Source organism: Lagenorhynchus albirostris, chromosome 10 (assembly GCF_949774975.1).
Source record: "Lagenorhynchus albirostris chromosome 10, mLagAlb1.1, whole genome shotgun sequence".
Classification (NCBI taxonomy): Eukaryota; Metazoa; Chordata; class Mammalia; order Artiodactyla; family Delphinidae; genus Lagenorhynchus; species Lagenorhynchus albirostris.
Genome location: NC_083104.1, coordinates 51,919,719 through 51,942,858, shown reverse-complemented (window position 1 = coordinate 51,942,858; position 23,140 = coordinate 51,919,719). Strand labels below are relative to the sequence as shown.

Here is a 23,140-nt window from a genome sequence, read left to right as displayed (position 1 = left end):
TAACATCTTTATTGGAGCATAATTGCTTTACAATGGTGTGTTAGTTTCTGCTTTATAACAAAGTGAATCAGTTATACAGACACATATGTTCCCATATCTTTTCCCTCTTGCATCACCCTCCCTCCTACCGTCCCTATCCCACCCCTCTAGGTGGTCACAAAGCACCGAGCTGATCTCCCTGTGCTATGCGGCTGCTTCCCACTAGCTATCTATTTTACGTTTGGTTATCCTGCATGTTTTAATAATTTTTTTTTTGTATCCAAAATGTGTTTATTGGGATGGTTTCCCATTCATCTTGATTCAGGGTGATTTTAGTGCTGCTTCTGTCTGAAGGAGCAACCTTCTGTAAGCCTTGCTTTTCCTCCTGTAGGCTGGCAGAGGACAGTAGAGCAGCCAACACACAAAGCTACTGTTTGTGCATGGCTAAAGACAGTGGTGATTTTATAGCATCCCGGGCATTTCACGTCCATGAAATAAGAACTGGGGCCCTGCACCAGGCACTTCTTCTTGTGTTTCATCTTCTCTTCTGGAGAGGGATGAAGGAAATCCTTTGCAAGAGGCAAGTTCTCATGGGAAGGTCGTCACTGCCGGACAGGCTGTGTGTTTTAATATCTGATAGGACTGGTCTCTGAACTCCACCCTCCCTCCATTTCCTTTACTTTTTCTGAATTACATTGAGTATTTTCTCTTATTAATTTATTGGGAAGAACTTTAGAAACTGATACATTACCCTGCTAACAAAAGAGACACCTTTGTTTACAGCCATTACTTTTTTTATTTTTTGGCCATACCGCGCAGCTTGCGGGATCTTAGTTCCCTGACCAGGGATTCAACCTGGGCCTATGGCAGTGAAAGTGCCAAGTCCTAACCACTGGACTGCCAGGGAATTCCCTGTTTACAACCATTCTTTATATATTCCTTACTGTATTCTGATGTAGTTCATATGTGCTCCAAACATCCATGGTGATTTATACTGGAAGTGGTGTGCATGCAATTTGTGATTTTGTTGAAATATTATTGCAATAGCTTTAGAAAAGCAGTTGACACACATGCAAGTGTTAATTTGAGTCAACTGATACCAAGGGATAATGCTTGATTTATGGTAAGATGTTTCATCAAAATATTTCTCCTAGTTGTCACTTAGCAAAGGTAATTGCTTACTAAGCTAGTCTCTTTGCAAAATTTCAATTTTCCAGCATTTGATTAAACTTGACAATTGGGATTCTCCATGGAAACAGCGGAGCAAGATGCTACACCTTCCAAAAAACATAAAAATAGTGCTCTCTCATTTGTTGCCTGGCAGCAATACTCCTTGTTTTTACTCACAGGAGAATTTATTTTTGCTGATTGGCGTAACTTTGGCAGGGAAAGGACAAAATAGTTCTCTCAGCAATCAAAAATTGATAGGGCAGTTTAACCTTTTCCTTTTTTTAAAGACCCAGGTGAGGCCTTCATAACTTTAAATAGCATAAAAAGCATATACTATACAGAAGCATAAAGCATATAAAATATAAAGGCAGAGTGAGTATGATCAGAGAGGAGCCTTCAGTAAGAGTCTTTGAGGACAAAGGTTCTTTGATTAAGGGACACACTAGATGAAGCAGTTGCGGTTCTCAAGCCGTGTGGGTTCAAACTGCATTTATAAGGCTTAAAAATAGGTCTTAGTCTAAATTTCATTTTGTCTCCCATCCTGGTTGGTCCCTGTGGTAGATAATATTTTTGTTCATGACTCTTTCTTCCCTCCCCATCCTCGCCATTGCTTACTACAGACGGAGCACACTTCTCTAACTCACTCACTTTGGGTTTGGTCTAGAGAATGTGGGTGAATGTAACAAACGTCATGTCTGACCAGAGGCTCTACATGAATTTGTGAAATTTGGCTTGACCTCCTGCACATTTGCTATGAGGAGAGAATGCCCTGCATAGCCATTGCCCCTTCAGCCTGGGTCCTGGAATGAGAAACACGTGGAGCAGACCCAAATCTAAGGTCAGGGGAAGCCTGGCCACCCACATGCTGTGTGCAGACCAGCGAGAGAAAAATAAACATTTGTAGTTATAAATCACTGACATTTGGGAGCTGATTACTATGTAATATTATTACAGCAAAAACCTGACTAATATGGTCATCAAAAAAAAAAAAAGTGGTTCTGAAGAACCTAGGGGCAGAACAGGAATAAAGATGCAGATGTAGAGAATGGACTTGAGGACACAGGGAGGGGGAAGGGTAAGCTGGGATGAAGTGAGAGAGTGGCATGGACATATATACACTACCAAATGTAAAGTAGATAGCTAGTGGGAAGCAGCAGCATGGCACAGGGAGATCAGCTTGGTGCTCTGTGACCACCTATAGGGGTGGGATAGGGAGGGTGGGAGGGAGGAGATATGGGGATATATGTATATGAATAGCTGATTCACTTTGTTATACAGCAGAAACTAACACACCATTGTAAAGCAAATATACTCCAATAAAGATGTTAAAAAAAAAAAGATTGTTCCTATTAGTGCCTACTGTGAGCAATCATACAGACTTTAGAATGTGCACGCTGGGTTCTGATTAGCTGTTCCTCATCTTTCCAGTCATCAGTCAGATGGAGCAGTCTGATTAAATGACTGGCTTGGCCTGACGACGCTGAGGGTGTTCTTCTTTTTTTAATTAATTAATTTATTTTATTTTTATTTTTGTCTGCATTGCGTCTTCATTGCTGCTCACGGGCTTTCTCTAGTTGCGGCGAACGGGGGCTACTCTTCGTTGCGGTGCGCGGGCTTCTCACTGTGGTGGCTTCTCTTGTTGTGGAGCACGGGCTCTAGGAGCACGGGCTTCAGTAGTTGTGGCACGTGGGCTCAGTAGTTGTGGCTTGCAGGCTCTAGAGCACAGGCTCAGTAGTTGTGGCACACGGGCTTAGTTGCTCTGCGGCATGTGGGATCTTCCTGGACCGGGGCTTGAACCCGTGTATCCTGCATTGGCAGGCGGATTCTTAACCACTGCACCACCAGGGAAGTCCGCTGAGGGTGTTCTTGAAGGTGAGATTTATTTATTTATTTCTAAAGTCTGTATTTCTAAACTAGGGACAGATATTCTAGGAATTCTATTGGTGGAAAAATCAGTTTACAAAACAACTTGTATGTTCTCATTTAGGAAAATTTGAAACATGCACTGGCAGCTCCAGAATTTCTATATAGAATTTCTATATAGGTGGGCTGGATAGCAATCTGATTGGAAGAGAGTTGGGGGTGAGCATAAAGCTTTGACATTTCATTTTTATACCACTTTAATATAATTGAAAAAACTCCCAATGGGCCATATCAAAGAATTACTTGGAGGGAAGCTGATGAAGATGGTGTGGGAACTTTAAGGCCCCATACTCCCAGATACTCCTTGGCCCTGACAGTGCCTATATTAAGTGTATCTATAAATACACAGAGAGAGGGCTGGAAGCATAGACACCAAAATGAATGGGAGTTATAAATGGAAAGTGGAATTTGGGGAAATGTTTATACCCTCTTCTTTGTATCTTTCTGTATTGTTTGAATGTTTTGCACTAAACATATATTATTTCCCCCAAAACCAATGAAGTTGTTTTGCACAAAGAAAAGAAAAAGAATCCTACTGACCTCTACTTTTTCCCACATCTTATTTTTTTAATTAATTGATTTATTAATTGATTTTGGCTGCGTTGGGTCTTCGCTGCTATATGCGGGCTTTCTCTAGTTACGGTGAGCCAGGGCTACTCTTCTTCATTGTGGTGCGTGGGTTTCTCATCGCGGTGGCTTCTCTTGTTGCAGAGCATGGGCTCTAGGTGCGTGGGCTTCAGTAGTTGTGGCTCCTGGGCTCTAGAGCACAGGCTCAGTAGTTGTGGCACACGGGCTTAGTTGCTCCACCGCGTGTGGGATCTTCCTAGACCAGGGCTCGAACCCGTGTCCCCTGCATTGGCAGGCGGATTCTTAACCACTGCGCCACCGGGGAAGTCCCCACACACCTTATTTTAATCATCTAACTGGTGCCCCTAAATTCCCAAATTTCAGTTCTTCCACAACGTCTTACCCACTTTTTAGCTTCAGTCAGTCTCTGAAAACAACCAAGTGTAAAAGAAACAACATGAGTATAAAAAAGAGCCCTGGGGACTTCCCTGGTGGTCCAGTGGTTAAGACTCCATGCTTTCACTGATGGGCCCGGGTTCAAGCCCTGGTTAGGGAACTAAGATCACACAAGCCTTGAGAGACAGCCAGAAAAAAAAAAAAAAAGAGCCCTGCTCTGTCGGGTAAGATTCCAGTTCCAGCCCTTCCCTTCTCTGTAGGACCTCAGCCTCCAATATGCAAAGGGAAGGATTGGGATAAGTAGGGGTTAGAAACTCAAATGCCTAGAGGAGCCAGGGAGGGACAAATGACAGGAACAAATGGGGCTGTGCTGGACTGGAAGAGCCCACCCACCCTCAAGGAAGCATCGCTGCAGGTCCGAGGTTGCCAGGCTTTCCTATGTATCCAGGCACTGGAAGTCGGGTTTTTATATGGAATCTCCTGATTTTTGAATATTAGCAGATGCACTTTAAAACGTTTTGTGAATTCCTTGCAGGCCAAATTAACCTCACCTATGAATCCCTCTGGCACATGGTGAGCTGACCCTGGCTCAGATGCTCTTTAAGGCAGGGGTCCTCAACCCCCGGGCCGCGGACCGGTACCTGTTAGGAACCCGGCCACACAGCAGGAGGTGAGAGGCGGGGGAGGGAGCAAAGCTTCATCTGCCGCTCCCCGCTGTTCCCCATCGGTCTTACTGCCTGAACCATCGCTCGTGTCACCGTCGGAACCATCCCACACACACACCCGGGACTGTGGAAAAACTGTCTTCCACGAAACCTGTCTCTGGTGCCAAAAAACTGGGGACTGCTGCTTTAAGGCCCACTGTTTCACGCTCCCGTAATCCACTCAGGCGCCACCTAGTGACGGCGACTGTCACAGTTCCCAAGAAGGCAGTGCAGGAAAAGGACTTTCATTTTTTTGGCCTCGCTTGGTGTAGCATGCGGGATCCCAGTTCCCCCACCCCGAACCCCAACCAGGAATCACACCCACGCCCCCTGCAGCGGAAGTGCGGAACCTTAACCACTGGATCACCAGGGAATTCCTGAAAAGGACTTTTCAAATAGATCGATTAGGAGGTAATTTATTTGTATGCCCCCAAAATTAATTTTCTAAATGACTTCCTAAATGGCCTCTCAGGTGTAATTAGAATATAACCAGATAGATCAAAATCATACACGATTTACTCACAGCTAATTGGGAACATAGGATTATGCAAGTGAATAACATTTATTATTTATTACATTCCAGGCGCTGTTCTGCTTTAAAGTATTATTTCATCTAATCCTCACCATAATCCTATGAATTAAGTACTGTTACTACCCTGATTTTATCAGATGGAGAAACTGATGCCCAGAAAGATCCTGTAACTTGTAACAAAGTCACACAACCGATACCCCTTCCTTTCCAGCTCCGACCCCGGACACAGCAGCTGTCGCGAAACGTTGATGCCCAAGAGGAACCGGATTGCCATTTATGAACTCCTTTTTAAGGAGGGAGTGATGGTAGCCAAGAAGGACAACCACATGCCTAAGCACCCCAAGCTGGCAGACAAGAATGTGCCCAATCTTCACGTCATGAAGGCCATGCAGTCTCTCAAATCATAAGGGTACATGAAGGAACAGTTTGCCTGGAGACATTTCTACTGGTACCTAACCAACGAGGGTATCCGTTATCTCCGGGATTACCTCCACCTGCCCCCTGAGATCGTGCCTGCTGACCTGCGCCACCGTCGTCCTGAGACTGGTAGGCCACGGCCCAAAGGTCTGGAGGGAAAGCGACCTGCAAGACTCACAAGAGGGGAAGGCGACAGAGTCACCTACAGATGAAGCGCTGTGCCCTCTGGTGCCGACAAGAAAGCCGAGGCCGGGGCTGGGTCAGCAACTAAATTCCAGTTTAGAGGCAGATTTGGTCGTGGACATACGTGTCAGCCACCTCAGTAAAGTCTGGAAGAGATTGTTTTGTGTTGAATTAACGTGTAGTCAGAAAAGATTAAAAAAAAAAAAGTCACACAGCCACTTAGTAGTGGAGCTGGGATTGGAACCCAGGCAGCCTTAGTCAAGAGGGTATGCTCTCCTAGATAGAAGCTAGATTAAGGCATCATGGTTGTAATAGTCACTTCAGTTGCAAATGACAAAAAGTAAAGCAGAAACAAGGCAGGGTTAGGGTTTCTGGATGTAGAAATACCTGGAGTCCAAACAGCGGCATCTCTCCCCTCTGTCCCCCACTAGGTTCTGCCTTCTTCTGGTTTGTCTAATCTCAAGAAGGCACAGGACAAACATGGTACCTTCTGGCACCACAAAGCAATAGGAAAAGAGCAGTTGTTTAGTAAAAGGTCCTGAAAAAAAAGGCTCACGTTTTAGAGAAAAAAAAACTGGATCCCTACCTAACACCACGCACAAAAGTGAGCTCCAGACAGATTAAAGACCTACATGGGAAGATAAACATATAAATTTAAAATGAGAAAATGTGAGAGACTGTCTATGTTGAGAAGGACTACAGTGAAACTCAAAAGCACACGCCATGGGCTCCCCTGGTGGCGCAGTGGTTGGGGGTCCGCCTGCCGATGCAGGGGACACGGGTTCGTGCTCCGGTCTGGGAAGATCCCACATGCCGCGGAGCGGCTGGGCCCGTGAGCCATGGCCGCTGAACCTACGTGTCCAGAGCCTGTGCTCCACAACGGGAGAGGCCACAACAGTGAGAGGCCTGCATACGGCAAAAAAAAAAAAAAAAAGCACACGCCATAGGAAAAAATTGATAAAACTGATGACCTATTTGTGTTCAATGAAGAACACTATGGAAAAAGTTAACAAATAACAAAGGTAAGAGAAGACAGTTGTAATGTCTAAAACTGATAGCTGACTAATATCTAGGATGTAAAAGAGACTCTTGCAAATCAACAAGCAGGAACCCCATGGGAAAATGAGCAATTAATAGGAGACAAAGCAAAAAGGCCTATGCTGGGATGCTCAAACTCACTAGTAACTAGAGAAATACAAAAGGAAACAGCATTGAGAGTTCACTTTACACTTTTTAGACCAGCAAAAATTAGAAAGATGGATAATGCCACGTGTTGGCTGGGATTAGGGGCATAGGGTCCTGGAGGTCCCGCAGGCAGGAGTGGTGCAGATGTTTTGAAGAGCAATCGGGCATTTCTTAGTGACATAAGAATATACACACCCTGGGCCACAGAATATATCCCTGGTTATATGTCCCAAAGGATTTTTCATCTTGGCCCATATGGAAACCAGGATGAGAGCGTTTATCATAGTATAATTTGTGTTGACAGACAATTGGACACAATCTAAGTATTCACACTGTGGGAGTGGAAACAAAAAACACAGTGGAGCCCCACACAGCTGCCCCTGGAGCGGAAAGAAAGAGAGACTCAGGGCAGGCGAGGCAAGGTGCAGTCAGGCTACACTTGCTCTCAGCAAGTGCCTGCAGCACCCTCTGGAAGAAAAGATGGGTGGGGAGGGGAAAACCGGGGCAGCCACTGCCTGGGGTTGCCAGACTTAGCAAATTGAGATGAACTTGTTTTCACCCCGAGAATGTACTCAGAGTTATGGATTTTCAAGGCTTTTATTTTTTTATAAAAAGCACCAAGGAGCTTTTCCCCCCTGCATGTACAAACCCCCGCAGAGAGAGCAATGATGTGTTTTATCTGCACAGAGGCTCCCACTTGGACAAACTCCCCAAGGCAGCGGTGAATTCCCAGGATGCAACGCCCCTGGAGCAAGGTCCTGGCTCCATAAACCAAGACATAAGTGTCTGATGACTGTCTGTGATGATCTCGCTCTTTAGTGACATTGGGTTCTACCCTCCTTGTGTTTCTGGATATTTTGATGAAAAGCATGAACTTGCCTGAGTTTGAATCAGCCCCACCCCTTACTAGCTGTGACCTCTCTGTGCCTGAGACTTCAAGTCTCTAAGACAGAGATCAAAACACAACCTACATCATAGGTTTTTGGTAAAGAGTCATGAGTTGGTTCTGTAAAGTATTTAAACTGCCAGGACAGGGTAACGGGTATAAAAAAAATACTGGCCATTATTATCAAGGCCACTTGGGATTTCTGATTCTTGGTCCAGATTAACCCAGATCTGATTTATACCCACCAACACCACCTACCTCTGGTAATAATCTAGTTCTATGTTGCGCACATGCACAATCCAGTCCAGCCACCCTCCTTGGATGGGAGGGAAAACTGTGTGCGTCCAGCTCCTGGGGATTTAACAAAGCCAGAACCTGTTGCCTTTTTCAAATATCCCACAGGGCAACATATAATAAATACTAGTATTAATATTATTCCTTTTTTTACAAATGGGGAAACTGATGAACCAAAGAATGATATAAATAATGAAACTCAAAGCATTCTCTGACATAAATTGTACCAATGTTTTCTTAGGTCAGTCTCCCAAGACAATAGAAATAAAAACAAAAATAAACAAATGGGACCTAATCAAACTTACAAGCTTTTGCACAGCAAAGGAAACCATAAACAAAACGAAAAGACAACCTACAGAATGGGAGAAAACATCTGCAAACAATGCAACTGACAAGGGCTTAATTTCCAAAATATACAAATAGCTCATACAACTCAACACCAAAATCAAACAACCCAATCAAAAAAATGAGCAGAACGGTGCTGGCCAGAGGCCTCTGGCTGGCCATCTGTCCTCACAGCACTGGCCATTGTGGACAGAAATGTGGGAGAGCTTTCCCTGCCTCTCTGCGTTTGATTCTTCCTGGACTTGGAGCCCTTGGATGTTCTGTACAGTAAGTTGTGCTGTGGGCTGCCTGGCGCTCTGAACTGTGGTGTGAGACCAGAGAGAATGGGGTTCAAGAGCCACCTGGTTTTTCTTCTGTGATGCCGACCTCGCCTTACTCCCTGGCCGTCATCTCTTGGGGCTCCCACATGCTGGGGGTTCAGGGAAGGTCCCCAAGGGGTGCAGAACTCCATGGAGACGCCCGGTGGGGGCAGAGGCTACGCCTCATCAAAGGGCAGCAAGCGAAGTTTGCCTTTTCCTGAAATGCTGTTGTGAATAAAGAGATTGATCCCTGACAAAAAAAAAAAAAAAAAAAAATGGGCAGAAGACCTAAACAGACATTTCTCCAAAGAAGACATATAGGCAGTGTCATGTGTCAATAGGCACATGAAAAGATGCTCCATGTCACTAATTATTAGAGAAATGCAAATCAAAACTACAATGAGGTATCATCTCACACCAGTCAGAATGGCCATCATTAAAAAGTCTACAGGGACTTCCCCGCTGGCGCAGTGGTTAAGAATCCGCCTGGGGCTTCCCTGGTGGTGCAGTGGTTGAGAGTCCGCCTGCTGATGCAGGGGACACGGGTCCGTGCCCCGGTCTGGGAAGATCCCACATGCCGCGGAGGCCGCTGAGCCTGCGCGTCCGGAGCCTGTGCTCCACAATGGGAGAGGCCACAACAGTGAGAGGCCCGCCTACCGCAAAAAAAAAAAAAAAAAAAAAGAAACCACCTGCCAATGCAGGGGACATGGGTCGAGCCTTGGTCCGGGAAGATCCCACATGCTGTGGAGCAACTAAGCCCATGCACCACAACTACTGAGCCTGTGCTCTACAGCCTGCAAGCCACAGCTACTGAGCCCACGTGCCACAACTACTGAAGCCTGCACGCCTAGAGCCTGTGCCCCGCAACCGTAATGAGAAGCACGCGCACCACAACAAAGCCCGCTGAAGCTGAAGCCCGCTTGCTGCAACTAGAGAAAGCCTGCATGCAGCAACAAAGACCCAACGCAGCCAAAAATAAATAAATAAATAAAGCTATTTTTTTTTAAAGTCTACAAATAATAAATGCTGGAGAGGATGTGGAGAGAAGGGAACCCTCCTACACTGTTGGTGGGAATGTAAGTTGGTGCAGCCACTATGGAGAACAGTATGGAGGTTCCTCAGAAAACTAGAGTTACCATATGACCCAGCAATCCCAGGATATATATAATCTTGGGCATTTATCCAGACAAAACTATAATTCAAAAAGATACATGCACCCCTATGTTCATAGCAGCACTATTTGCAATAGCCAACACATGGAAACAACCTAAATGTCCATCGACAGATGAATGGATAAAGAAGATGTGGTACATATATACAATGGAATACTACTCAACCATAAAAAAGAACGAAGTAATGCCATTTGCAGCAACATGGATGCAAGTACAGATTATCATACTAAGTAAGTCAGAAAGAGAAAGACAAGTGCCATATGATATCACTTATAGGTGGAATCTAAAATATGACACTAATGAACCTATCTACGAAGCAGAAACAGACTCACAGACATAGAGAACAGACTTGTGGTTGCCAAGAGGGAGGGGGTGCCGGGGAGGGAAGGACTGGGAGTTTGGGATTAGCAGATGCAAACTATTATACATAGAATGGATAAACAAGGTCCTACTGCATAGCACAGGGAACTATATTCAATGTCCTGGGATAAACCATATGGAAAAGAATATGAAAACATACACACACACACACACACACATATGGTCATGAATGTCTCCTGAGCCACTAGCTTCATATATATATATATATATATATATATATATATATATATAAAACTGAGTCACTGTGCTGTGCAGCAGAAATTAACACATTGTAAATCAACTATACTCCAGTAAAAAAAATAAACAGTAATGAAACTCACACCACTCATTCCCAGGAGGTGAGATTTTAACCCAGATATTTTGATGCTACAGACACTCCCTTACCATCCTTCTAGAGCTGGAGCTCTCCTGCCTGCATTTCTGTCCCTCCCAGGGCTCTGCTCTCTAAGGCAGCACAGGAGGTGAACATGTACTCAGGCCTTTGACTTTTAATTGGCAACACCTGGAGCTACAAAGCCCTTCAAAGCCCAAACAAGCTGAGGCTACACTGATTAAATTAGTAGGCAGTGGTATTAGGATTTTAGGATTGAGCATCCAGCCTGGCAACTTAGTCTTCCTCCTAAAGCAGTCACTGCAATAACCCCTGCCCAGTTAAGACCACTGAATAATGATAATAATAACAAACATTACAGAGTACTTAATTAGGTGCCAACCCCATACAGAGTGCTTCACGTGTATTATCTCATTTAATCAGCTAAACAATTAGTTGGGTACTATTATTATCCCCTCCCACTTTTCAGATAAGGAAACTGGGGCTTAGAAAACTGAAGTTAAGGTTGTCTGTAGCCAGGAAGCAGTGTGCTGAGACATGCATCAGTGAAGTCTGATCACTTGTTCCTGTAGCATTTTATTTCCAGAATATCTCCTGAGCCACTGGCTTCCCCAATATCTGCACCCACCATCACCAGGACTACCAAAAAAGGAAATCAAATGATGGGCTTAATAAGACATCGAAAACATTATTTTACGTTTCCAAAGCTGTACTTGTTCCAATGGGTGCTGAGTGGGAAGGAAAAAATAGTGTTAACCTCTTCATTAGTGAGTCCTCCCCACCAGCCTGATTCAGCCCCCTAAACAATAGATACAATTACACTGAACAACTGTGTGTTTATTTCCATGTCTAGACACAGAGGTTGCATTTGAAAACAAAAGAGAAGAGAAAAAGGAAAGCACCCTGCTGTTTTTTTAATTCTTTTTGTCAAACTTTTTCTCTGCCTGGATGCCCTTCTTGTGATCAGGAGAATATCAAGATTTTTTAAAACAAACAAACCCTTTTGTAGAGGAATTGGTATTAATTTAGGAGTAAAACAACAATTATTTAAACAGCCTCTAGTCTGAGTAGAAACAAGTCATTTTAAACCTTAGAGGATTCACCACCTGCCAATGCAGGGGTCACGGGTTCAATCCCTGGTCCGGGAAGATCCCACATGCCACGGAGCAACTAAGCACGTGTGCCACAACTACTGAGCCTGCACACCACGACTACTGAAGCCCCCGCACCCTAGAGCCCATGCTCTGCAACAAGAGAAGCCACCACAATGAGAAGCCTGCGCACCACAACGAAGAGTAGCCCCCACTCGCTGCAACTAGAGAAAGCCCACACGCAGCAACAAAGACCCAACACAGCCAAAATTAAATTAAATTAAATTAAAAAACAAAACAAAAAAAAACCCTTAGAGGATTCAGAAAATCGTGAATGGATGCTAAAGCTAGTGATATAGTCTCACGAGGAATAGGTTTTTTACATAGTGTCAGAGTACCTCCCCACAAATTACATATTGATTGTAAAGGGGCAAATAGTAACTTGACAGTGGCAAGACCTGCCAGACAGCAGCTTTAGCACCCAATCCAAGTTCACATCACCAGTATTGAGACAAAGTGACACCAGGAAAATTGACAGCAGGTGCCTCCTGAAATAAGGCTCTGAGAAAGACAACATCATTTCTGCCCCAAAATGCACAACCTGAATCTAAACATGAAGGAACTGCAGACAAGCTCAAATGGAGGACAAAATAACTGGCCTATATTCTTCAAAGGCATCGATGTCATGAAAGACAAAGACAGATTGAAGAACTGTTTTCAGATTAAAGAAGAACGAAGTACAATTGAGTGGATTTTAGTTTATTCTCAGAGGTTTGCAATCCTCATTACTCTCTGATTCCAGGACATTTTCATCATCCCCCAAAGAAACTCTCAAACTCATTAGCAGTCACTCCCCATCCCCCTCCTCCCAGCCCTGCAACCACTGATCCACTTTCTGTATCTATGGATTTGCCTATTCTGGACATTTCGTATGAACAGAATAATAGAATATGTGGTCTTTTGCGACTGGCTTCTTTCACCTAGCGTGTTTTCATGTTGTAGCATGTGTCAGTATTTTTCTCCTTTTTATGGCCAAGTGACGTTACATTGTATAAGATACACCACATTTTGTTTATCCATGCATCAGTTGACAGGCTGTTTCCTTTTTTTTTTGGATATTATGAATAATGCTGCTATGAACATTTATGTATAAGTATTTGTGGGAACATTTGTTCTCCCTTCTCTTGGGTGATCTATCTAGGAGCGGAACTGCTGGGTTTTAAGTTTTTGAACTGCTTTTGGAAGTGGCTACACTATTTTACATTTCCAACAACAATGTATGTTCCAATTTCTCCACATCCTCACCAACATTTTCTATTGCCCATCTTTTTTATTATAGCCATCCTAGTGGGTGTGAAATGGTATCTCATTATGGTTTGACTTGCATCTCTAATGACTGATGACGTTGAGCATCTTTTCATGTGTTTATTGGCCATTTGGATATCTTTGGAGGAACTTCTGTTCAGATCCTTTGTCCATTTTTAAATTGGGTTGTCTTTTTTTTTTAACACCTTTATTGGGGTATAATTGCTTTACAATGGTGTGTTAGTTTCTGCTTTATAACAAAGTGAATCAGTTATACATATACATATGTTCCCATATGGGTTGTCTTTTTATGGTTGAGTTGTAGCGTTCTTTTTATATTCTGGATACTAGACTTTTACCAGATACGTAATTGCAAATATTTCCTCCCACTCTGTGAGTGATCTTTTAATTTTCTTGATAGTGTCTTTTGATGCACAAAAGTTTTTAATTTTGATGAAGTCCAACGTATCTGTTTTTTCTTTGGTTGCTGTGCTTTAAGTATCATATCTTAACCCACATATCTATGTAAGACACCATTGCCTAATCCAAGGTCACAAAGATTTATACCCATGTTTTCTCCTAAGAGTTTTATAGTTTTAGCTTCTTTGGATTTTGAAGGCAAAATTATACCACCTTTGAATGTGCTGCTCCAGACCACTTGCCTTAAAGAAGCCAGTTTTAAGTGGGGTCCCAGAGCAATAAAACTCTGCAGTGAATCCAGGCTGCGGTACAAGCCACCCTGCCACTTGGGCCTTTTGACACAGCATAGCACTTGAATGTTTTTGGTAAATAAAAGTACCAGACAAAGCCCCAGTAGGAAAATCATAGTCTAAATAGGTACAATTTTGGAGCAAAGCCATGCCCTCTTCTGCTATTAACTATTCTACTTTTGAGAAAAAGTTTCTGGTTTGTTACTAAGCCCTGATAGGACCAGATGCTTGGCTGTGAGAAATCTGGTAACTCTACAGACTGGGTGCTCTCTGACCTGCCAAGCCATGAGGTCAGGTGTGTGCAGCAGCATTGCATCCTCAGATGGTGGTGGTACACGTACACACGAGAGCAGATTGGAGCAGGTCTAAAAGGCATATGCAAGGTGTATACGCATATGGCTAGGACTTATTCAACACCTATTTCTCCTTTGACACCCACTCCTGTTGCATTGCCGCCCCTCCATCAAGCCACACCATGACCTCATGGAGAGTTTCCTAGGACCAGGTTTGGATAAAGAAAAAGCTCATACCTGGTTTACAGATAGATCTGTACAAGTGTTGACTGATTTGTGAAGATCCCTTCAGAATTCCTTCTCCCATATGTACATTTCCTCTCAAGGCTGCCCACCCCGAATCTTACTCCACTATCATTTCTTGCACAGTGGTCTTGCTTGAAACCACCCCAGCGTAGTAAGCTGTAGCTGCTTCTGTCAACAGAAAGCCCCAAGTGGACATAGATGGCACATGACAAAGGCATATTTACCAAAGTATAGCCGAGGCAAAGGCTGGAAGAGTCTCTACTCTGAATGATCTCAGGTACAAGCCTGGCCAATAAAATTTCTGTTAAGAAAACACCTTGAACCAATTAGCTTCTACATGACTCAGGCATACACCTGGGGTATTTGGTAAATCCATTACTCTCTAGTATTTGATCTTTTTTTAAAAATTGAAGTATAGGGCTTCCCTGGTGGCGCAGTGGTTGAGAATCTGCCTGCCGATGCAGGGGACACGGGTTCGTGCCCCGGTCTGGGAAGAGCCCACATGCCGCAGAGCGGCTAGGCCCGTGGGCCATGGCTGCTGAGCCTGCGCGTCCGGAGCCTGTGCTCCACAATGGGAGAGGCCAACAGTGAGAGGCCCGCATACCGCAAAAAAAAAAAAAAAAAAAAAAAAAATTGAAGTATAGTTGATTTACAATGTTGTGTTAGTTTCAGGTGTATAGCAAGCATTTGATCTTTTTAATCTATATCTTTCTGGTGTATAATTATAACCACAGGCTAAATTAAGCAATTTTGGAAGCAATTCATCACTTTCACCACAGTATCCTCCTAAAAAAACTATGGTTTTCTACCAAATAGTTTTGTGATCATTGGATTTTTGAGCAATTGTTGTAAAGGATAGTTTTTTAAACACGATAAAATTGTGACACTCATCAAAATATAAAATAATAATAGGTCAAAGATTTTATTTAACTCGTTAACAAATTAGAGGACTAATAAGATATTATAACTGGGTCAAAGGATAATACAAAGAACCACATATATAAGCAATTGGTAATAATGAACTTACAAATTGATACACAATTGTAAGAACGCAGGGAAAGAAAGAATTCAATTGCATTTCCACCTATCAAACTTTAGTTGCATGCCTATGGACAAGAATCATTTGCATTGCCATCAGTTATCTACAATTTATGAATTTACAAAAGAGCTCAAAGACAAGAAAAGGCGCAGATACTCCATAGAATTAGATGACCCAGCAGGGTGTGTTCAGATAATGTCTGCCTATTTTTCCACTGAAGACACCCAGTAATCATTTTGCTCCATTTCAGTGATTTTCACGGTTTCCCCTACATTCTCTAGTTTAACCTCCTTATTTCACAGATAAAGAAAACGAGGCCCAAACAGACTCGCAGATATGGAGAACGAACTAGTGGTTACCAGTGGAGAGAGGGAAGTGGGGAGGGGCAAGATACGGGTATGGGGATTAAGAGATACAAACTACTGTGTTTAAAATAAATAAGCTTCGGGGCTTCCCTGGTGGCACAGTGGTTAAGAATCCGCCTGCCAATGCAGGGGACACGGGTTCGACCCCTGGTCCGGAAAGATCCCACATGCAGCGGAGCAGCTAAGCCCATGTGCTTCTGTGAGGCCAGGGCCCATGCTCCGCAACAAGAGAAGCCACCGCAATGAGAAGCCTGCGCACCACGACGAAGAGTAGCCACCCATTTACCACAACTAGAGAAAGCCCGTGCACAGCAACAAAGACCCAACACAGCCAAAAATAAATAAATAAATTTTTTTAAAAAATAAATAAATAAATAAATAAATAAGCTTCAAGGATATATCGTACAGCACAGGGAACATAGCCAATATTCTATAATAACTATAAATGGAACGTAACCTGTAAAAATTGTGAATCACTATGTTGTAGACCTGAAACTTATTTAATATCGTAAATCAACTACGCCTCAGTGGAGTTCCCTGGTGGTCCAGTGGCTAGGACCTGGCGCTTTCACTGCCGTGGCCCAGGTTCAGTCCCTGGTTGGGGAACTAAGATCCGTGCAGCCAAAAATTAAAAAAAAAATTTTTTAATTAAAAATATTATGCTTCAATAAAATATAAATAGGGGCTTCCCTGGTGGCGCAGTGGTTGAGAGTCCGCCTGCCAATGCAGGGGACGCGGGTTCATGCCCCGGTCCGGGAAGATCCTACGTGCCGCGGAGCTGCTGGGTCCCTGATATATATATATATATATTTATATTTATATTTATATATATTTATATATATATATATATTTTTTTTTTTTTTTTTTGCGGTACGTGGGCCTCTCACTGTTGTGGCCTCTCCCGTTGCAGAGCACAGGCTCCGGACGCGCAGGCTCAGCGGCCATGGCTCACGGGCCTAGCCGCTCCGCGGCACGTGGGATCTTCCCGGACCGGGGCACAAACCCGCGTCCCCTGCATCGGCAGGCGGACTCTCAACCACTGCGCCACCAGGGAAGCCCAATAAATGATTTTTAAAAAGAAAAAGAAAAGGAAGACTCGATAAAAATAGCAGTCATTATAATATATTTGCCACAAAGAATGGCAATCATGTTGGAAGCACTGGCTTCTCCAGACAGTGCTGGACCTGTGCTTCTGACCTTCTCATAGCCTCCTTCTGTTACTGTGTTCGTTTATTTCTACATGGACTCTAACCCCTCCCATTGACCTCTTCCTTTTCATTTCTTAATATCATCAATTAACCAGCCTCCATCTTACCCTGGGTCAGGGTGACTGTCTAGTTTGCCTGGTGACTTCACATAGCTAAGCTCAACCACTTTCATTTTATTTGCCAACTCTGGATAAAGCCAAAGCCTTATATCGTTGCTGCATTGTGTATATGAATTACTATCTACAGATAAACCTGAGGTTTATGATCAGAAAACAAGAATTGTTTTTAATCCCACAAACCAAAAGTAGGTTAGCCCTCAGTATCTTTTCACACCTTGCTGGTTTCTCACTTTCTGTTTTCTCTCAAAATAGTTAAACAGAATACAAACCAGCAGGGGTTGCCCACAGTTGTTAGCAGGACTGCTATCTCTCACTGAAACTGACCTGTCAATCCTTCCCTCCCCTTTCCCTACTTTAAAGTCCTCTGCCTCCTATAATACCCTGCTGGGGTCAAAGTCCTTCACAGAGTGGCCAGTGTACAGTACAAACAGAGCCTTGACACATACTGCGGGCTGAAATCAAGAATGGTAGGGACATGGAATGCAAATCAAAACCACAATGAGATATCACCTCATACCTGTCAGAACAGCTATCATCAAAAAGACCATAAATAACAAATGTTGGCAAGGATGTACAATAAACTTGAAAATCTTGTACACTGTTGGTGGGAATGTAAATTGGTGCAGCCACTGCGGAAAACAGCATGGAGGTTCCTCAAAAGCTAAAAATATAACTACCAGGGACTTCCCTGGCAGTCCAGTGGTTAAGACTCCGAGCTTCCATTGCAGGGGACATGGGTTCGATCCCTGGTCAGGGAACTAAGATCCTGCATGCCGCACAGTGCGGCCTAAATAAATAAATAAATAAGAACTACCATACGATCCAGCAATTCCACTCCTGAGTATATATCCAAAAAAAATGAAAACACTAATTCGAAAAGATGCATGCACCGCAATGTTCATAGCAGCAGTATAGCCAAGATATGGAAGCAACACAAGTGTCTATAAACAGATGAATTGGTAAAGAAGATCTAGTGTATATATATATATATATATATATATATATATATATATATACAATAGAATACTACTCAGCCATAAAAAAGAATGAATTTCTGCCATTTGCAACAATATGAATGGATCTGGAGGACATTATGCTCAGTGAAATAAGTCAGACAGAGAAAGACAAATACTGTATGTCATCACGTATATGTGAAATCTAAAAAATAAAACAAACACATCAATATAACTAAACAGAAGCAGACTCACAGATACAGAGAACAAACTAGTGGTTTACCAGTGGGGAGAGGTGAGAGGGAGGGAGGCAACAAGGGGTAAGAGATTAAGAGATACAAACTACTATTTATAAAATACATAAACCACAAGGATATATTGTATAGCACAGGGAATATAGCCAGTATTTTATAATAACTTTAAGTAGAGTATAAGCTATAAAAAGTTCAAATCACTCTATTGTACACGTGAAACTAATATAATATTGTAAATCAACTATACTTCAATTAAAAAAATTTTTTAATGGTAAGGACATGAAGTAAAGCAAAATTGTCAGGACAGGAAATCAGATAGCAAGCCTTGTCCGTTTGCAAGTGCACAGGACAAGGTATGTATAGAGAGAGCTGGGTCTGATTTCCCAGGATTTGCTGCAGTTGAGCGAGGTCCAGCTGCTGGCAGGGTTTATAAAATATGGCTACAATCACCAAAGGAAGTTAAACAGTAGCCAGGAGCCAGAACAAAGTTACCCACAGGAGAAAATATCTTGATTTATTTCCATTTGCATTACTTGCTATAAATAGCATGGCCTTGGCCTCCTTGTACTGCCTAAGGAAAGGGATTTGTGGCCCTATTGTTCTTCCTCCTGTTTTATTGATAAAAGAAAGGGCAAAGGTGGAAGACATACTCCCAGTTGGCAAAGCTGTGAGACTAAACCAGCTGGACTGAGGAGGAGAGACTTGAGATGGGCGGGCACCAGGGTCTCCGGTACTCCGGAGAGAAACAAGTCATAGAGGAGACGTTTCTGTATAAAGACAGTGGCTAATCCATGCAACAGATACATCCTTTCAACAGATACAGACTGAATGGAGGAGCAGAGTGAGAGATCACAACCAGTCTCTCTATATGGTTACTTGTGTATATCATTCAGTCAAGCTCTTGAAATTCATATTGGAACTGGACCCGCCATGTTTAAACTTGACAGTCCAAAGGGAGGTATTATCTTGGTCAGATCACATATTCTCAAAGCAAGCAGTCTTAAAATGCTGAGCCTAAATGTATAACTTGTAATGGGATGTCACCTGGCAGATGTGGGAAATTTATGTTTCCAAGTTAGGGGGTGTAGGTATGTACACCAATCCCAAAGGTCTAAACTCACGCTAATACACGTGTAATGAGAGCCACATATGTGGGATGTGTGTAGAGAGCCGGGGACCATGAAGGCCATGTCCAAGGCCAATTCTGAGGCTTAGTATGATGAGGTCTTGGAAAAGGTGCAGCAGTGGCTGTGGAAATGGGCAAAGGTTGTAAGAGGCATTTCCCAAGAATGGATGGTGAAAGATGCTTCTAGCTTTTGAACCTGTATGCGTGCAGCCAGGCCGTTCATCTGGTCTAAGGATCTGCTGGACGATCCCAGAGACTCCAATGCACTGAGCCACGTCCCGTGTCCACAACTCTGAGTTCAGGAACTTTGTAGACCAGGCAGCTTACCTGAGGTCGGGCAGGGTGATGATCAGCCATGCTGAGGGTATGTAAATGGTGCCCCACAGTGAAACCCCATAGTGTTTAGCCCCAGGACTGGGGAGGGTCACCTGGCCCAGCACATACCAGGTTGATACATACACACAGCAGTCTGGGCCCAGGAGGGGTCAGTTGAGCTTCCTGGAGGCTGAATGTGACCCTGGAGACTCAGATGTTCCCATCTGCACCTCACCCCACCACCAGCACACGCACATTTATGGTGAGATTGTTTAGGTTCTGAAGCTTGCACTTCTGTCCATCCCAAAGATTGCTGCTGATTGATTTGTTTTCTGACTGCTCGCTTCCTTATGGATCCCCTAGGTATGTAAAACCTGTCTGATTTACCCAAGGGGGTGACTGGGCTTGGCTTTCCTTCCCTCGGAGCCAGCTACTGACATTCATCAATACAGCTGATAAACCCGGGTGAGGAAGTGAGGCTCTAGAAACTCCTATGTGCTGTGGTCAGAACGGCCTCCTCTTCATCATAGCAGGTTCAGGGATATTTAAAACAGTTGCCTAGGGACTTCCCTGGTGGTCCAGTGGTTAGGGTTCTGCCTTCTAATTCAGGGGGCGCGGGTTCGATCCCTGGTTTGGGAATTAAGATTCCCAAAGATTCCACATGCCTCGCGGTGTGGCCAAAAATTTAAAAATAAAATATAAATAAATAAAACAGTTGCCTAACTTTACCTCTTAAGTGGCAATGGCCAAGCAGTCCTACACACAAAGAAGGAACTTGAAACAATTCATAACAGGGGTTTACAGGTACCTACCTAGTAAACTGGGCGTTCCTGAAGGCGGCTGGCCTGGAGTGAGAGACAGCAGGTTCTGGAAAGGAAAATGACCATAAGAGAGAAGTCTTGTTTAATTTACCTAAAGGGTGTCTGCATTTGACTTTTCTTCCATCAGCCCCTTCTATTGACAAATTGTGTCTGCACAGCTATCATGCAATGGAAGAGAAGGTGCATGTGTAAAGATGTTGGTTGTAACACTTTGAAACAGCAAAAAATTAGAAAATATCTCAATGATCACCGTGGAGGATTGGTTGTATAAATCAAGACACATCTATACCATGAAATACTAAGTAACCATTAGAGGAAAAGGTAGAGAAAAAATATTTCAAAAACATATGAAAAATAATGGTTTTCGAAACATTGGACACCAGGTGATAAAAAACAGTGATCCTTGTGGGACAAGAAACAAACAGGACTCTTTAACATGGCCTGTGTGCTCCGGGGACCTCGCCTTGCCCCTCGTTCTCTCTGCTCCGGGGACCTCGCCTTGCCCCTCGTTCTCTCTGCTCAAGCCACACTGAACATATGTTCATCCCTCACACTCAGCAGGATCCCTCTCACCACAGGGCCTTTGAACCTGCTCTTCCCTTTACCTTGCTAATTTCTACCTTCAGATCTAGCTTCTTCAGGCCTTCTCTGAGCCTCCTGACTCCTGGGCTAGGTCCCACAAAAAACACTCTCAGAATCGCATCTTTCTGCTCCTTCTACCTCTCATTTGTCATAACATATTATATAACATAACAAATATATACAATCAAATGTATATACATACATATGACTCTTCGTTAATATCTATAGCCTTATTGGTTTGTAAATAGACAGGGTCTGTGTTCATTTTCATTCTCCATTGAATTGACACTTTAGCACAGTACATTCCATAACTATTTGTTAAATGTGCAAATCAGTGAATGCAATTGTTATTTGGGGTGATTTTTGAAATATTTAGTAGCAAATATGGCATAGGCACTTTTCATTCAGTACTGGAGTCATCTGTAAACAACCAGCATAACCATATGCATGAACACTAACCATATATCAATATTAGCCCTGACGACATCACAATACCAAAATTTCTAATGCAAACTTATGGTTTTCATTCTGAGTTATTACAGGATTTACGTGGGACCATAAATAATGAAATAATAAATTTAAATGACACAAGCAAAAATAAAATCAGATCTATTTGCTTAATTTCATTTAGAAACTGAAGCAGTTAAGATTAGTTTCAGGGACTTCCCTGGTGGCGCAGTGGTTAAGACTCTGCGCTCCGAATGCAGGGGGCCTGGGTTCGATCCCTGGTCAGGGAACTAGATCCCACATGCATGCTGCAACTAAGAGTTCGCATGCCAGAATTAAGGAGCCTGCATGCCGCAACTAAGGAGCCCTCGAGCTGCAACTAAGGAGCCCAAGATCTGCAACTAAGGAGCCCGTTTGCCACAACCAAGACCCAGCACAAGCAAATAAATAAATTAATTAAAAAAAGATTAGTTTCAGCTTTATGTGATAGAACACCCAAATTAACAATGAATAGGGGCTGCCCTGGTGGTGCAGTGGTTAAGAATCCGCCTGCCAATGCAGGGAACAAGGGTTCAAGCCCTTGCTGGGAAGATCCCACATGCCATGGAACAGCTAAGCCTGTGCGCCACAACTACTGAGCCTGTGCTCTAGAGCCCGCGAGCCACAACTACTGAGCCCACTTGCCACAAGTACCGAAGCCCGCGTGCCTAGAGCCTGTGCTCTGCAACAAGAGAAGCCACCACAATGAGAAGCCTGCCCACTGCAACAAAAAGTAGCCCCCGCTCGCCGCAACTAGAGAAAGCCCGTGTGCAGCAGCGAAGACCCAACGCAGCCAAAAATAAATAAATAAAATAAATAAATTTTTAAAAAAACCAAAAAACAATGAATAAGCCTTGCATGCAACACACACACAAATGCAGTCTGGAACTGGTATGGAGCGTCTATGATATCATCAGGAATGCAAGCTCTTTAAGCTTTCCACTCCTCTATCCCTTGGACTCTTGGCTTCAAGATCTAAGATAGCTGTTAGAGTTCCAGCCATCACATTTACATTCTAGGCAGCAGGATGGAGAATTGGAAGAAAAAGAAAAAAGAGGAAAAGAAGACATGCAAAAACCTTTTAAAGCAGTAGTCCTGTGACTACACCTAGCTGCCAGGGAGAGTAGGAGAAGGGAGCCTTTGATGAGTGAAAATTATACATTGTATGACTTTTTAAAAATATTCAATGCTTTATTTTTTTTATTGGACTATAGTTGATTTACAATGTTGTGTTACCTTCTGCTGTTCAGCAAAGTGAATCAGTTATACATACACAAATATCCACTCTTTTTTAAAATTCTATTCCCATACAGGTCATTACATTGTATTGAGCAGAGTTCCCTGTGCTATACAGTAGGTCCTTTTTAGTTATCTATTTTATACATATCAGTATGTATATGTCAATACCAATTTCCCACTTTATCCCTCCCCCCACCACTGACTGTATGACTTTGGAAGATGAA

General features: G+C 43.3%; 1 protein-coding gene and 1 pseudogene across 1 annotated transcript; one reads left to right on the top strand and one right to left on the bottom strand.

Moving 5' to 3' along the window:
* Positions 1 to 282: 282 nt before the first annotated feature.
* On the bottom strand, positions 283 to 572 carry LOC132527876 (small ribosomal subunit protein eS27-like; the record flags this gene model as incomplete). The annotated part of the gene is made up of 1 exon (XM_060163910.1): positions 283 to 572. A coding segment is annotated over one exon (261 nt), but the record flags the coding sequence as incomplete, so codon positions are not given.
* A 4,947-nt stretch (positions 573 to 5,519) lies between these two features.
* Positions 5,520 to 6,014, top strand: LOC132528072 (small ribosomal subunit protein eS10-like; annotated as a pseudogene).
* The last annotated feature ends 17,126 nt before the right edge of the window (positions 6,015 to 23,140 follow it).